The 14,813-nt window shown below is 48.2% G+C and overlaps 2 protein-coding genes across 4 annotated transcripts in view; one reads left to right on the top strand and one right to left on the bottom strand.

The window, feature by feature from the left end:
• Positions 1-3,356: 3,356 nt before the first annotated feature.
• Positions 3,357-6,595, bottom strand: LOC132248557 (uncharacterized). Of its 2 annotated transcripts, none has more exons than XR_009459779.1 (2): positions 6,513-6,595; positions 3,357-4,647 (listed from the first exon to the last, which is right to left on the bottom strand). XR_009459779.1 is itself a non-coding variant. In XM_059721805.1 (2 exons), exons 1-2 carry the CDS (start codon positions 6,476-6,478, stop codon positions 4,126-4,128), a joined length of 657 nt encoding a protein of 218 aa, XP_059577788.1. In that variant the 5' UTR covers positions 6,479-6,488; the 3' UTR covers positions 3,357-4,125. The 2 variants fall into 2 exon arrangements, 1 of the variants encoding a protein (XP_059577788.1); XM_059721805.1 differs by lacking the exon at positions 6,513-6,595 and adding an exon at positions 6,344-6,488.
• Positions 6,596-12,869: 6,274 nt separating this feature from the next.
• Positions 12,870-14,813, top strand: part of MTNR1A (melatonin receptor 1A) — a 96,389-nt gene continuing 94,445 nt past the window's right edge. Inside the window, exon 1 of one of the 2 annotated variants that reach the window (XM_006262998.3) lies at positions 12,870-13,196. In XM_006262998.3, the coding sequence (XP_006263060.1) occupies positions 13,022-13,196 (175 nt within the window). In that variant the 5' untranslated portion in view covers positions 12,870-13,021. The remainder of the gene's footprint in view (positions 13,197-14,813) is intronic. The other variant, XR_002088270.2, reaches the window with a different exon arrangement.

Below are 14,813 nucleotides of genomic sequence, written 5' to 3' on the forward strand. Positions count from 1 at the left end.
AGTTGGAGAGTATTACATCCAATTTTGAGCACCGCACTTCAAGAAGGATGCGGAGAATCTTGAGAGGGTTCAGAGGAGGGCCACTCGTACGGTCAGAGGCCTGCAGGCAAGGCCCTACAAGGAGAGACTGAGAGACCTAGATCTCTTCAGTCTTCACAAGAGAATCTGGAATGGGCTTCCAAGGGAGTCAATGCTCTCCCCTACTCTGGGGGTCTTCAAGAGGAGACTGGACAAACACCTGGCTGGCTGACCCCAGCACTCTTTCCTTCTCAGAGCAGGGGGTTGGACTCAACGACCTACTGAGGTCCCTTCTGACCCTAAAATCTATGAATCTATTAATCTGTAATGGATTCCTCCATTATCAGTGGAATATACCCAACATAAAACTAGAATAATGCATTGGAAAATCAAGCACATTACATCTTGTCCTAATCATAAGTACTGCTATTTCTCCCTTTTTCCTATAGACCATAGGCAACACATCGAGGGAGCATTGCGGGTGGTGGGCAAGTGACCCTCTAGACTTCTGCATTGATAGCAGGGCATGAGGTACAGGGCTGCAGCCTGGCCATAGCCAGGGCCCAGCAGCAATGGTGGCTGTAGCAGTGGCACAATTTCTGCACCAAAGGCAGGGTGTGGGGCTGCAGCCCAGCTGGACCCAGTGCCTGGCAGCAATGGGGGTGGTGGCAGCAGTGGCGGAGTGGAGTTGTACCCTTCCACTGTCAGCACTTACACGTATGCTATAGACTTTGATATTCTCATAAAATTTAGTAGCAGAATCTTTTACCTTTTCACTGCTTCTCATTGTTCCTCACCATTTTCATATTCGCCTTATCCTAGGCTGTTATCTGATTCTCTGCACTTCCCTACTACTGTCAGGGAAATTGAATTAGCTGTATTTTGATAGATGCAGGTTCTACCATATTCATAACCAGAGGTGTAACGATGCAGCTGGATGTCCAGAGCAGTAGCAACTTCTACTTGCCCCCACAAAACTGATGCTATCATGTGATTGTGCTGGCAGCTGTTTTTTGTCTTCTGCCCTGCAAACAGTTGGTGCCTGGGACGACTGCCTCACTTACCCTGCCGTATTTATACCACTGTTCACAAAAATACTTTAGAAATCATTTTCAATTTTAGAGACCTTAGCTCTAAATACACTTTGCCCAGCTCAACCACAAAAGCACAAGGCTAAGAGACCATTATCTCAAACTGAGAAACCAAAGTTTCAGAAAAGAGCTCAAGGGAAAACTTGAGGGTGCTAAAATTGCTGAAGAGAAGAAAGAAAACAGTTTAGAGGAACACTGAAAGTCAATTGAAGAACGTGAGGTGATGCAACAGTAAAAAGAAACTTTGACACTTGTGATTCAATGAGGAAAGCTAAATGTTGTCCTAAGATGCTTAGGGAAGTACAAGTTTCCCTCCCAAATGAGTTATTTCTCCTTAGAAGGAGGAACCCTGCACTCTGGTCAGACACAGTAAAAAAACAAAAAAAACCCAAACAAACCACCCCCCCCACAAAAAAAACCAAACCAAAACCAAAACAAACCTAGATGGAGAAGTGAGTGAATAGGAGCTGTGGCATCACTGGGGGAGCCAGTTAGAATTGGTCCACATGTGATGCTGACCATGTGATGCTGTGGTGATGCTTCAGTGTTCTAATTAGAACACAGAGCAGACTCAATGTGTTCTAATTAGAACATCAATGAGCATGTGTATAGGCAGCCTTTATGTCTAAGTCTAGATTGCAAGGTGGTGCCTATCTTGGCTAAGGATTCACAGGCCTGAATCCTCTCCTCAGATTAGTCACCTAAGTGATTTCTTTAAAAAAATTGAAGAGGAAACAGTCCTCAGATCTTCCTTAAAGATATAACCAGGGGAGAAAAAAGTGGTAGTGTGTGTGCGTCCATGTGCACATGAGGACAACAGTTAGACATGAGTTTAACATGTCTAACTGTTTGAGCCCTCACCCTGCATGTAGGAGACCCACTTCCAACTCTTTCCTTTTTCTGAGGAGATTCAAGCTCACATCTCCAGCCTCCCTAGAAACTGCCCCAGTCACTAGGCTTTAGACTGTTCTGGAATGGGGTGTCATAGCTCTTATGCTGTGAAGTTTCACTGAGCCAGAAAGAAGGAGAAGCTTAGAAATTCTGCTGGGAAAGGAGAACCATTGATTTCAGTCTCTATTTGAGTGAATATTTCACTAGGTGGGAGAAGAACAGCATTTGGCATACAGTAACCCTAAAGTTAGGAGTTCAGGCAAGCGTGTGTACACACATGCGCACACACACACACAGATTTGCAGCTGGCAGAAACAATAGTATCTACTGAGCTGTCTACTAAAATGTTGAATTAGGGACAGAAAAGGCTGACCTGCCTCCCTTTAGTGATTCCCAGCTGAAGGGAGTTGTTGGCCAACAACGGCACTGTCAGCAAGGTGCAGCCAACAGCCACTGTCTGTCTTCAAACATCTAGACAGGAGACCGCATAGATGGAGGTTGAATAAGTCACTGGAAGAAGGTAAGAGAACATGTGGTCACACACATACAGGAAGGAGTGGGAGAATAGAGCTACAGCTCCTTGGGATGAAGCCCTGAGAAGGGAGATAAGCATTTGTATCTCTAGAAAGTCGCAGAGAAATTTTACCTATGAACAAAGCAATACAATCTCTTTGGCTCCCAGTCAGTCACAGCCTCAACACCATAGCAATTACATGGTCCAGGAGCAGGAACAGCAATCAGAAGGCAACTGTAGAGTATGGGAGGAAGCATATTTACCTCACCCTTCTAACTTGGTACTCAGGGCAGGTGTCCCTCTTGCCCACCCTTTGTTACACCACTGCTTGGGCATGAGCTAAGTAACTAGCCAATCAGTCCTGACATCACTGGGTGGGTGGTTGGGATAGGGGTCTGAACATGTGCAGAAACAAAATTTGAGGCACCTATGGAACTTTATTGATAAAACCTTACATTCAATAGGATTAAGGAGGGATTTTTAGGCATCATCCTCTTGGATAGGCATCTAACTTCTGCCTACATATTACTTTAGGTACCTAAGATGTCTTGTGGTCTTGGCCCTTAGAGTCTCTCTACCCTATTCATGGATGTTGTGAAACTGATATAACAATCTAGCATGGTAAAGCAAGAGGGTATCTCTTAGTAGCAGATCTCTTCTGCCATTGTTATGAACAGGGATAATATGTAACCTGGGTGGTACGCAGCTTGTACCCCCTTTTTAATTGAAAGGATGTCAGTGGATGTGTGTATGCTGTGGGAGAGTGATTGCCTAACTGCAGGCCAGCTCACCTCTTCCCTATAGAACAGAGACCAAGGACACCTACTGATGCTTAACTATTTACAGGTTTAATTGTACAATATTATAGAATACAAACTTACAAACTTGTATATTATTTACAAATATAGGTTTACAAAGACACTAACTCTTATTAACCCTTAACTCAGGCAATCTCAGCCAGATATGGCTGACAAAGGCACTATATTAGCACAGGCTTTGACACTCTGTGGCCTTCCAGTTAGTGTGCAGCCCCTGCCCTCAGCAGGACCTTCCAGGCAGCAGGCAAGGGAACACTCGATGATAAAACACAGGTTAGACAGTAAGTCAACAAATGAAGATCTAGCAGTGATGGAACAATAACTGAACATACATAAGTGAGATTACCTCAAATAAGATGTAATGCATAAAGATAACCAATACAATGAATTCAGGTATTGAGTCAGGGTTGCACTAGCAGGCTACATAAAGCAGCTTACAATCCTCTCATAATACATCAATAAGGATGCAGACTTACAGTGAAAGTCCCAACAATACAAGGAACCAGAACACAGCAATGGCACAGTAACTGTGCCCATAGAAGAAACGATACCAGGAGAAAGAACCCAGTACCTTAGGGGAGGGTGATGGTGTTTTCTTAGTTCACATGACTAGGAGGGGTCCCATAACCATGAAACCACCCTTAACAAACAGGAGCCCTTAATTCCTCTCTACACCAAAGGTGGGTCACCCCCCACCCCATTAGGGGCTTCCCTTTAATCACCTGAATGGAGAGGGCTCCTATTGCCCTGTGGAAATCCCCTTTTCTTCCTCTCCTGGGAACTGCAATCTCCTTCATGGGTGACTCATGACTCCCAGCAACTTTGGTGGGCTAGGCTTGTCTCTCTCTGGGTTGGCTGCAGGGCATCCTTCCTTACTAGGGTGATCAACCCATTCAGTTGTCACTTGCTGCAGCCTCATGCAGCCACCAGGCCCATCAACTGTCTCTTGGCCCTGTGGACCGAAGGGGCTCCTGCCTTGCGCAGGGTTAGGGACCTGTGCTGCCTTGTGCAGCCACTGAGGTCCCATCAGCTCCACCAGTCCATGCACCAAGGGCTCTTGCCTCATGCAGCTGCTGAGCTCTCGTCCGCTCCCCGGACCCTCCATGCACCAATGCTGCAGCTCTTCCCACAGTGGGACTGGGACACAGCTCCCTGCTGCTTCCTGCTTGGCAGAGGTATCTTCAGGCCACTTCTGGGGCAACTGCTTTGCCTCACCAGTCAGCTCTTCTGCAGCCCCATCTTCGTCATCTCTTGTCGAAGCCACCCATGTGCTGGGTGCGTGGACTTTTATTTCTTCTGAACGCTCTGCACCAGCCTGGAAGGAGACCAATGGGAAAGCCTAAGGGGTTAGTTCCCCTTCAGGTCCTCTTCTTCACCTCACCCCTTGGTCAGGGCAGGGCAAGCCTCTCTCCTACCTTCTCCTGATTGGTGGGGAAGGGGAATGCCCCCACCAATTGGCCTGAGTCATTCAGCCCAAGCTGTCAAGTTGGACTGCTACCAGCAAGCCTACCACAATATAATGCTTGTACATAAGAATGAACGCACATGCACACCAGCAAAATTGTACAATTTCCCATGTTCCCTGAAGTATAACCCCCAAACCTTTCTATACACCTCAGTGGAGCCAAGAAATTATTCACCCACTGAGGATTTTTTCCAAGAACTCTCTGTATACTTCTTTTTCTTCTTACATGCACCATCAGAAAGATGCTGCTTACAGCATTGTGTTTTTTAATGTATTAAAACAAAATTAACAAGGCCCTAATTCTGACCTCACACATGCCTGTTAACTTCATTAATCTCAGCAGTGGAGTTAAACCTGCTTTATGTAACTATAGATAACATTATCAGACTCCTTGATTTTTCTCAGTTGGCCTCATTTTCTACTGTGTCACTAATTACTGTGTCATTTTCTTGTTGGTCATTTTGGGTCTATTTGTAGTTCATATTCTGGTATGCAATGGATCTAAAAATATTCAATGGATGTGAAATGGGAAGAGGCTCTTATTATAAAGGGCATAAGCAATGCATGTGATTTATATTAGAAAGCAAGGATGCACTGCCAACATTTGCACTGTCCTAATTCTGCCTCTATTGCTGTGCATTAATGAGTTTTCAGTATATTTGATCCCTGGTCTTTCTGCGTTTGCCATGTGGCACTTAGTGATTTTGCTGTTTGAAATCCTGAAAGAATAACAAATGTTGGAAAGCAAGCTGTTTCAGTCAGAAAAATACATCCCAGGCACTAGGGAAGAAAGCAAGTGAAAAGAGCAGTTCTTGCAATAAGAAAGAGACCCCCTTCAGGAGTTGCTCTCTGTTGAGAACAAATGGAAGGCCATAGTTTCTGAAACCTGGAATTTGCCTCCAGAGATGGCATTTGCAGCAAGCAAGACAATGGTTCGTTCTGAAAAGGAGAATCTGGCTCTAAAGCCTAACTTGCTCCTTCTGGAAGGGAAAGAAGTCAGCACCCAGTGGTCTCCTGTAAGTCTGCAGCGCCTGGAGTATAAAGCCACTTCTCTTGCCTGTAGGTACGTTCCATTTTAATGCATCTCAGCCCTGCTCAGTAGTAGCAAGAGGGGCTGATCCTTACGTTCTGAGGCATATTAAGACAAGACATCTTCCCTTTTCAGACGTGTCCTTCCCTTGAGCAATTTCTGGTCAACTGTTTGAATTAATACCCAACTTGCATTTGCTTACTGGGAGTAAACTGTCCCCTTCACTTTGTCAGTGAAAAGCAAGCATAAACAATTGAACTTGCCTAAAAAATGCCATCCCATGGCATGTCTAGAAAAATGACAGCAACCTGCTAATTACACGTATATGGCTCATAATCTAAAAGCCCCTTTTTTCAGTATGATCCCAAATACTTACCTCCAGTCAAACAGTTGTGTTGTGAGCAGAAAATTCACCCCGAACCCTCCCATCCTGCCTCTCCCAAATAAAACACCCATAAATGCAACTTTTAAAGTAGCTCTGCACACTAGGCTTGGAGCCACCCTGTATACTTGCACCTTAAGTCTGCTGTCAAAGTACAGCTCACACTGTTCTTCTGTGCCTTTTAATCCCCTTCCAGTTCCTTCTGCTTCTTGACCTATTTTTCCCTCCCCGACAAAGAAACATTCACTTTTCTCTGGCTGCAGAATCATCTCAGGGAAGCATTTTCCTAAACCTGTTACCCACCTTAATCTATCCAGCTGCAGCCTTTGCTTTGTTGTGTTAATCATATTGACAACTCCTCATGTGGATGCAGGCCACAGTGCCAGGCTCTGAGGCGGCACCAGGTTTTGCAGTTTACACTTTGAATAACCCAGACTATTTGAATGAATGGCTTGACTGTCAGATCTCTAGCCAATCCCTAAGATTTAAAAAGCTCTGACTCCAATCTGTGCTGTATTTTTTACATTTCCCTTAATGAGTTCTTATTTGTAAGCATTGTGGGCTGGATTGCTTCATCTAGAAAGGGGACTAACCATTTCAGAACCAGCTTGGCTTAGTGACATGGATGAGTATGTCTTGTCTAATGCCAATAACCAGGGCAGAGACCTTGTTTTGCTCTTCAGAATTTAAATCAAAGCATAGTCATATTTTTAACGAAAGAGTGCTTTCAAGCATCAGGGTGGTTGTAGTCCGCAGGTTTGTCATTGCCCTGAAATAGAATAGTTTTCTGAAAGCATACTGTTAGGTTTACAATAATTTGGATTTTTAAGAAGTATTAGCTTTACAGCTGAATACAAGGCATGACCTGTGGCCTAGTAATGCAGCTGACCACAAGGCAGAATGATAGCTAGGCCTTTGCTTGTGTCAAGTAATCATTTTAACTGCAACAAGCATTTTCTGAGTTAAAAAGTGAATCTGTGTCTGTGTGCTAAAAAAAATCAGCTACAGCTAGAAGTAAGATAAGACAGAGAAACCATTGTTTGAGCTTACTAGTTGTGTCCTTGAGAAGTATCTTCTACTGTGTAAGGTTTTGCTAACATAATGTTACTGTTACTTAACTTTTAGCTTTTAAAAAAGTGCTAGTTCAGCTTAATAGAAATATGCTGTTACAAAGATTTGTAGAGCACCGCCCCAAGTATTGCTTTTTGTTAACCATATAGTCTTGCTTTGTTGTAAGAAGTATAAAAGATCGCCTCACCCTTGAGGGGGGGGCATTTTGCCTTTTGCTGGCTTTATGGTCTTTGCTCAAGCAAATAAACAGCTGTCTTTCTTTACCCGCATTGTCTGTCAATCAAATTACAGCTAGACAACAGACCTTAGGGAGGTTTCTCCCACCACATGGTCCCGGGATTTTTGTGTTCCCGTAAATGCAACTGTCCTACGGCATTTATTTCCTTTATTTCTGCATCCTGAGATAAAAGATGAATGTTCCAGCACTTACGTGCACTGGCAGCTTCCCTGTGTAAGGCCAATGCAATCCAGCTCAGAAATCTCTGTGGGATTGATCCCACAGGGCATTGAGAAATCTCAGTGACTGCAACCTTCAGTTGGACTCCTTGGCCCTAAGCAATGGCCCTCAAAAGCAGACGCTCTGACTGCCTTCCCAGCTGTGTTGCAAATGAGGCTTCAGCAAGGCAGCAACACTCCCTTTCCCACTCCCTCCGATGAGGATTTTAATGCAAATACCACTCTGATGAAGAATGCCTTGCATTCAAAAGCTTGTTTAAACTTTATTGCAGCCATGTAATTGGTTCAATAAAAGATATGACCCACAAAAATCCATGTCTCTAACAACTTTCTTGTCAAGACATTAAAAAAAACCCTTGCACTTGCACAGGGAATGTCTTGGGGCTGCCGGAGGTTAATTTTTATTTGCATTTCTTTATAAATGATAGATCAACAACAGGGCAAACTAAGCTGCGCACACTTCCTAGGACTTGGCTCATCCTAATGTTAATGCAGCTTCCCTGTAAGCTCTGTGACTCCTTACATAAATGGGTGCATGAATCTGCAAGACACAGCTGTGCTTCATACTTTTGATTATTCAGGATCAAGGCATGCCAAATCTGCAACTTCTAGTATAATCATAAAACCTAACCCCAGATGAGTATACACAGAGCCTTCGATGCAATTTGAAAACAGCAGTGATCTCCCCAGTTTCACAAGGTGGACTTATAACCACTAAACTAGAACACAGCACCCCACTCCAAAGGGACAGAAAACATTAAGGCTCCTATTCCCATTTCCCCTGGCAGGCTTCAATTGCAGAAGAGAACCTTGCTTAACCTGTCAAGCATAATTTTAGTGCCTGGATATATTTTATGGCTGCTTGGACAGTGCAAGTACTTTCAGGGCTTGATCCTCTTTGGAGGCATTTAGCAAACCACAGTGTGAACTGCCATAATGACAATCACAGCTGAGGTTCTATAGATTTGCTCAGGCATTTTAGTCTTATGAGACATACTATCACATAATGAAGGGAATTAAGAAGACCATGGCTTGCATGGAATGAGGGGTGCTTACTGTAGCATCCACTATATCTGCAGGTCACTTGACTAGGGTTTGGCAACATCTTTCTACTTTGTCTGCTGTGCTCCTGTGGAAGGAAGTAAAGAGGCTGAGTCAAGAGTCAGACATTCTGCCTCTGAATGCCCTGCAGCCGTGGCTGGGGCAGGCTGAATTGCAGAGGAGGAGCTGCCAGCATGGTGGATTCCATGCAGAGATGAGGCAGTGGGTGCCAGCTGTAAGAATGGCCATTTGCTGGATCAGACCATAGGTCCATCTTGCCCAGTTACCAGTATCACATAGTGACAGAGAGGATATGCTGAAAGGGAGAGGGAACTGGGTATGACCAGGGTTTTTTTTCCCTACTGTTCCTCTCCCACTTGCAGCCTTCAGCATTTAAGGCCCTCTCTACACATTACAGGTGTTGTGTGATTAACTGGTCATTAGGGCAGTTACCTTGGGCATTTGTACACATGTATGCACCACTTTTAAAAGCACCTGGTGCTGTCACATATTTTTGTACAAATGGTGACATGAATGTCAACGCTGAGAAAATGGCAGAGGCACGCTTTTGAACGAAAACACATCAAAGGTGTTTTAGTTCAAAAGTGCACTGCCACTATTTTCTGCAAGCTGATGCGCATTCACCATTTATACAAAACCATGTGACGCAGCGTTGGGCACATCAGCTTGTGTGCTCTGCAGACTCGATTAATTGAGTCTGCTCCGACACGCTGGATTTCTGGCGCCTCAGAGCAGACAAAAGTACGTGTATAAATGCCCCTTGAGACCAGCTACACATGAAGAGTAGCTATCATATGATAAAAAGCTCCAACCAGCTATCAAGTTAGACCTTGCATATGTGTACTAACTTTTATAGCTGGTTTGCTATCAAGCTTTAATTTGTACCTGTAGCAGGGTCTTCCCTACAGCTACGAGCCTGTGAGGTGAGAGGGCTCCCAGCCACAGGGGCGCAACCCCTGAGCCCTGAGGATCACAGCTGCCATGATCCCCAAGGCTTGGGGGTCCATGAAACCCCTGACCCACACAATGTTCTTGGTCCTTGCTGCGCCTCACCTGCAGCTGGGACTGAGAGTCCTGCATCTGGTAGGGCTTTATGTTCCTCATACACATCGTGTGCAGCTGACCCAGAACCCCGTCAGTTGTGGGGACTCTCAGTCCTGGCTTCAAGTGGCCCCTGCAGCTGGGGGCCCCCTCAGCAATGGAGGTTCCTAGGCATGGGTGCCTGAGTCTCACTGATGCAAGAAAAGCCCAGGATTGGGCCCCTCCCTACACTTACAATAAGGCAAGATTGGATTTAATTCACGATCCCACAAGTGCGCTTCCTGCCATGTACATGTGGCATAGCAGGAGGCACAGTTGTGTGGATCAGGCATTAGGGCCTGGCTACGTGGTAATTTTGGGTGACTCCTGGAGCTCATAACACTTGGACTGTCTGAGCATTAAGGCTAGGGACAGACATTACACATACACTGGTTTAAGTGATCAGAAACTGGTATAAACCTGTAACAGAACATAAATTCAGTGCACGTAAACCAGTTTCAAAGTGTCTGAAACTGGTTTAAGATAAAGCCGGTTGAACAGACTTAACTGATTTGGGTCAAACTGGTTTATGCAATGTCTGTTCCAGACCCTTTCGTGGTTTAAGTTAAACCAGAGTCCCACAGCCTCCAAGATGCTTTGCAGCCCTGGGCTGGGCTGGGCTAGGCTGTGCTCTCTGCTCCACAGAGCAGGGCTGGCCCCACCCCTCTGCTCCCTAGCCAGATCTGTGGGGGAGACTGCAGGCACAGCAGGGTCTGCCTGGCTTCTCTCGCTGCTCAAGCAGGGATTCTTCCCTTCCTCCCTCCCATCTCCCACAGCCTGGACCCCAGGCCCTAGGCATGTGGTATGCTAGCTAATGCTGAGAGGTGTCTGTGTGTCTCCAACTTCACTGGGACAGGACAAAGGCACACAGAACAGTGTCTGCATAGGGCTTTTTAGAGCTAATCAACAGGTCAGCTGGTAATATCCCTCTTTTCCTTCCTTTGAAAAAGTTGTTTAAGAAAAGCTTGAACTAATGAGAGAGGCTTTTGTTTTGTTGATGGGCTGATAAATGCTGTGTTATCAGCCCTCTGCTGGCTCCCTCATCTGTCAGGTTTGCAGATGGTACGAAGAAGAAAGGACAGAGAGATTGAAAAACTCAGTATCATCAACAGATGCATGCAGTGCACCCCCCCCCCCCGCCTTTGCCTCAGAGTGCTAGCCTGGGACTGGGGTCTGGGAACACTCCTGCCCCTTGAGCAGCCAGCAGGGTAAAAGCTTGGGACTGTGCACGCAGGGTGCGGGTTTACACCCTGCCCTAATCAGAGCATCCTGCCAGGGCCTGGCCATGCACTCGCTCAGCTCAGCATTGCAGAAGGGAATAGAGGGCTGCTCTAGCACCTCCCAGCTTCTATCCTGAGCCACCGCAGGCATGTGCCTGCATTTCTGGAATGAAAAGGGAATGTCTATTCACCTCCAAATCAGTTCAAACCTTGCAGGTTAGGCTTACTTTCAAAGATTGAATCAATTCAGGCTCAGCTTTTTGAATGTCTGTCCCTAGCCTAACACCTTACAGTGGCGTTAAGCACTCACTATGCAGCTCAAAGTTATGCCACTCTAGGGCAGGATTATCTCTGATTTGCACTACCCAGCTTCTGTTCCATCTCCACAGATATACCACCCAAGTTGATCTCCAGTATCCCAGGATCTCTTACACCCCTGACCAGAGAGCAGGGATGGGAGCCTGTTCTGGCTCACCAGCTCTCTAGTGGCAACTCAACAGGTACAGCTCCTAGTCCTCTCCCTGCTCACCAGGCCTCTAGTGGCAAGTCACAGCTTTGCAGATAGGGGACAATCAGAGAAAGTTTCTAGACCAGGGGTTGGCAACATTTTTGGGCAGTCCCAAAAAACCCTGCAACCTCCACTTGGCGTGCCAGGGGCAGGCGGTGGGGGAGCTGCAAGGAGCCTGATCCCTGTTGTGGTAGCTAGGGTTGCCAGCTCAACTGAAACTATTCTGGGAGACTTTTTTTCCCCCAGCATGATATAATGTTATGAATACTATATGCCCTTGGAGGCTGGGGGCACAGCAAGCTCCCACAGGCAGTGGTTGCGCTGTCAGCAGTGGGAACGGGGCGGCAGCAAGCGGGGAGCTCCTGCAGGCAGCCACGGTGCTGTCGGTAGTGGGGGGCCAACTGCCGACCGGTGACCACCTGCATACAGTATTGGCAGTGTCGGTGGTGGCCAGCAGCAATCGTGGACTGCCTGCAGATGCTGCCGGCGATGTTGGTGGCAGAATCAGCGGGTGCACGTGCACCTGTGTGAACCCCCTATGCATTGCCAATGCATAATGTCATTCATTGTACTGTGCAACCTGTTCACAATATCCATCTCCCAGATTGTTTTCAATAGTCACTGGGAGATTGATGCCGACTCCGGTAGACTTCCGCCCAATGCGGGATGCTTGGCAGCCCAAGTGGCAGCAGATCCCCTGTCTCTTTCCCACCGTGCACCCTAAGGTGCGTGCTAAGCCAAAATGCCTTTGCATGCCCTGCTCTGGCACCTGTTGCCGGGGGTTGCCTACCCCTGTTTTAGACCAAGCAAGCGACTGCTCCAAACTCCAAGCTACCACCATCACCCATCAGCATTTGTGAGGCTCACAGTGCGAGGTGTAACCGGGCCCAAAGATCCCACTGTGCTTCTGCTGTACTGCAGAAGGGGTCCAAGGTCTAGCTGTCAGCCAGCCCACCCCACAGCCCAGGGGCACTGGTGCTCTGCGGGGTGTAGGGGCGCCCCCTGCCCCGGCAGAGCCAGCAGTCCTGAGGAGCTCCTCCCCGGCCCGACCGCGCTGCAGTCCCTGTCCCTCAGGGGATCCGCCTGGCACTGCAGAGCGGCGGAGAAAGCGGCGCGGCTGCCTCGCCGGCCCGTGCGGGAGTGAGTGAAGGGAGGGCAGGGGCGGGCGGGGGCGCTGCTGCGGCCCGGGACCGCGGGGGGGCGCTGTTGCTACGCGGCGGCGGCAAGGGGCTCCCGGGTGCCGCACGTGGCCCGGGGAGGGGGAGGCTATAAAAGCCTCTCGCCCCGGCACATGTGGGCTCGGGGGAGGCAGCCCCGCCGCAACCGCGGCCACGGGGCTCAGCCCGCAGCCGCCGAGCCGAGCCGAGCCGAGCCGAGCCAAGCCAAGCCAAGCCAAGCCAAGCCGGGCAGGGGCAATGCGCTCCAACGCGTCCGGGCTGAACGGGTCCCTGGCGGGGCTGGGGCTGCAGCGCCCGCCCTGGGTGGCCTCCACCTTGGCCGCCATCCTCATCTTCACCATCGTGGTGGACATCCTGGGCAACGTGCTGGTCATCCTGTCCGTGTGCAGGAACAAGAAGCTGAGGAACGCGGGTAAGGGCAGGGGCGGGGCGGGGAGCGAGTGGGGCAGGTCCCGCGGGGCCCGGGGCAGAGGGCCGCGCCCTCCTAGCGACCGAGGACTGCGGCGCGGCGCGGCGCGGGGCGGGGGGCGCGGAGGCCGGCGCCCTGCCCCGGAGGCGCGCGGCGGAGCAGCCTGCCCGGCCCGGCGCAACTTTTCCCCTCCGGTTTTTCCCCAGTTCAGTGCCGGTCCCTCCGTGCAGCCATCCCGTGAAATTCTGCCCGGGGCACCAAGCCCCCAGGTGGAACAGCTCCTTTCCTCTCAAAGGTGTTTCCAAGGGGGCAGGAAAAGTGAGGGCAGTGGGGTGATGCACGAGATGCTTGCTGCGCACAGACCCTGCGAATAGCCTAGTGCACAGCGTTGTAGTCTGATGCGCTGTAAGCGCCACCAAATAACAGTGTATGGACACTGCTGCGTGGTAACTGTAGGTGCTGCGCAGTTAGTACTTTATTTAGGAAGTACTGAACTAAATGCATGGTATCTAAGACTCATTAACAAATGTGTAGAGTCAGACAGTAGGGGTGGCAGGGAGCTCCACAGGTCATCTAGTCCAACCCTCTGCCTGGATCATCCCTATCCAGGCCACCCCGCCCAGCCATAATTTGCCAAATCAGTCCCTCATGCTTTACGGATTATTGGTAAATCAGGAACGAAACAAGGGACTGGGCAAATTCTTAGAGGAAAGGGGCCCTGGTAGCTGTTGAGCATGGAGTGAGGGGCACGGCCTCCGAATTGGAATTTAGACAGTAAATGCTGGAGGCTGCAAGTGAGAGAGCATCAGTGCGGGGGAAGAAAACATCCTGGTCATACCTGTTGCCTAACCTTTTAGGTAGTGGGTGAAGGAGGTCTTCTGCTCAGGCCATTGAATTTAAATAGGCAATCTACAAGAAATCATGCTTGGGTAGCTTCAGTGTCAGAGCAGTCCTGAGAGTCAGTCAGGCTCCAAGGCTGCTCTGGGATTCACACATGCCAAGTTGGCATCCTAGCAGCAAGTCTGGCTAGTGTCTCATTTTCCTGCTTTGTCTTTCCATGTGTATATGGTGCTGTCTGTCTTCTATTGGTGTTTCGCAGTACTTTTCCACTTCTTTTGCTTCCAACTTTACTTAGGACCTTCCCCATCCACTTTATCGTACCTATGCTCACAGCTTGGTAACAGTTTGTGTTTGATAGCTGTAGCCATAGTATTTTCATACATGGCTGACACAGCAATCACTGTGACTTGACTCCTTGTTGTTGTATGTGTGTCACAGCCATCCAGGTACAATACCCTTTCAACATCTCCTCTTTGCCACTGTGTGACACAGGAGACTAGGCAAGATTGACCTATGGTCTGAGCCAGTAAATGGCAATTCTTATGTTCTTAACTTCCGCAGTCATTCTGCTTTATCAGGTCAGCCCAGCTGCTGTGCATATTATACAGTGTCTGGGCACTTACAGTTCTTTTGAAACTTTCACTGGAAAAGGAAAAATAAGAATCTGCCCTGCTAAATACAGCAAAATCGCAACCTTTTTTTTTTTTTTTTTTTTTTTCCTGTGTCTCAACTGTTGTAAAAGACTACAGAGCAACTTGGAGAAATTCTGTTTTAATGCCA

This window comes from Alligator mississippiensis, chromosome 2 (assembly GCF_030867095.1).
Source record: "Alligator mississippiensis isolate rAllMis1 chromosome 2, rAllMis1, whole genome shotgun sequence".
Lineage (NCBI taxonomy): Eukaryota > Metazoa > Chordata > Crocodylia > Alligatoridae > Alligator > Alligator mississippiensis.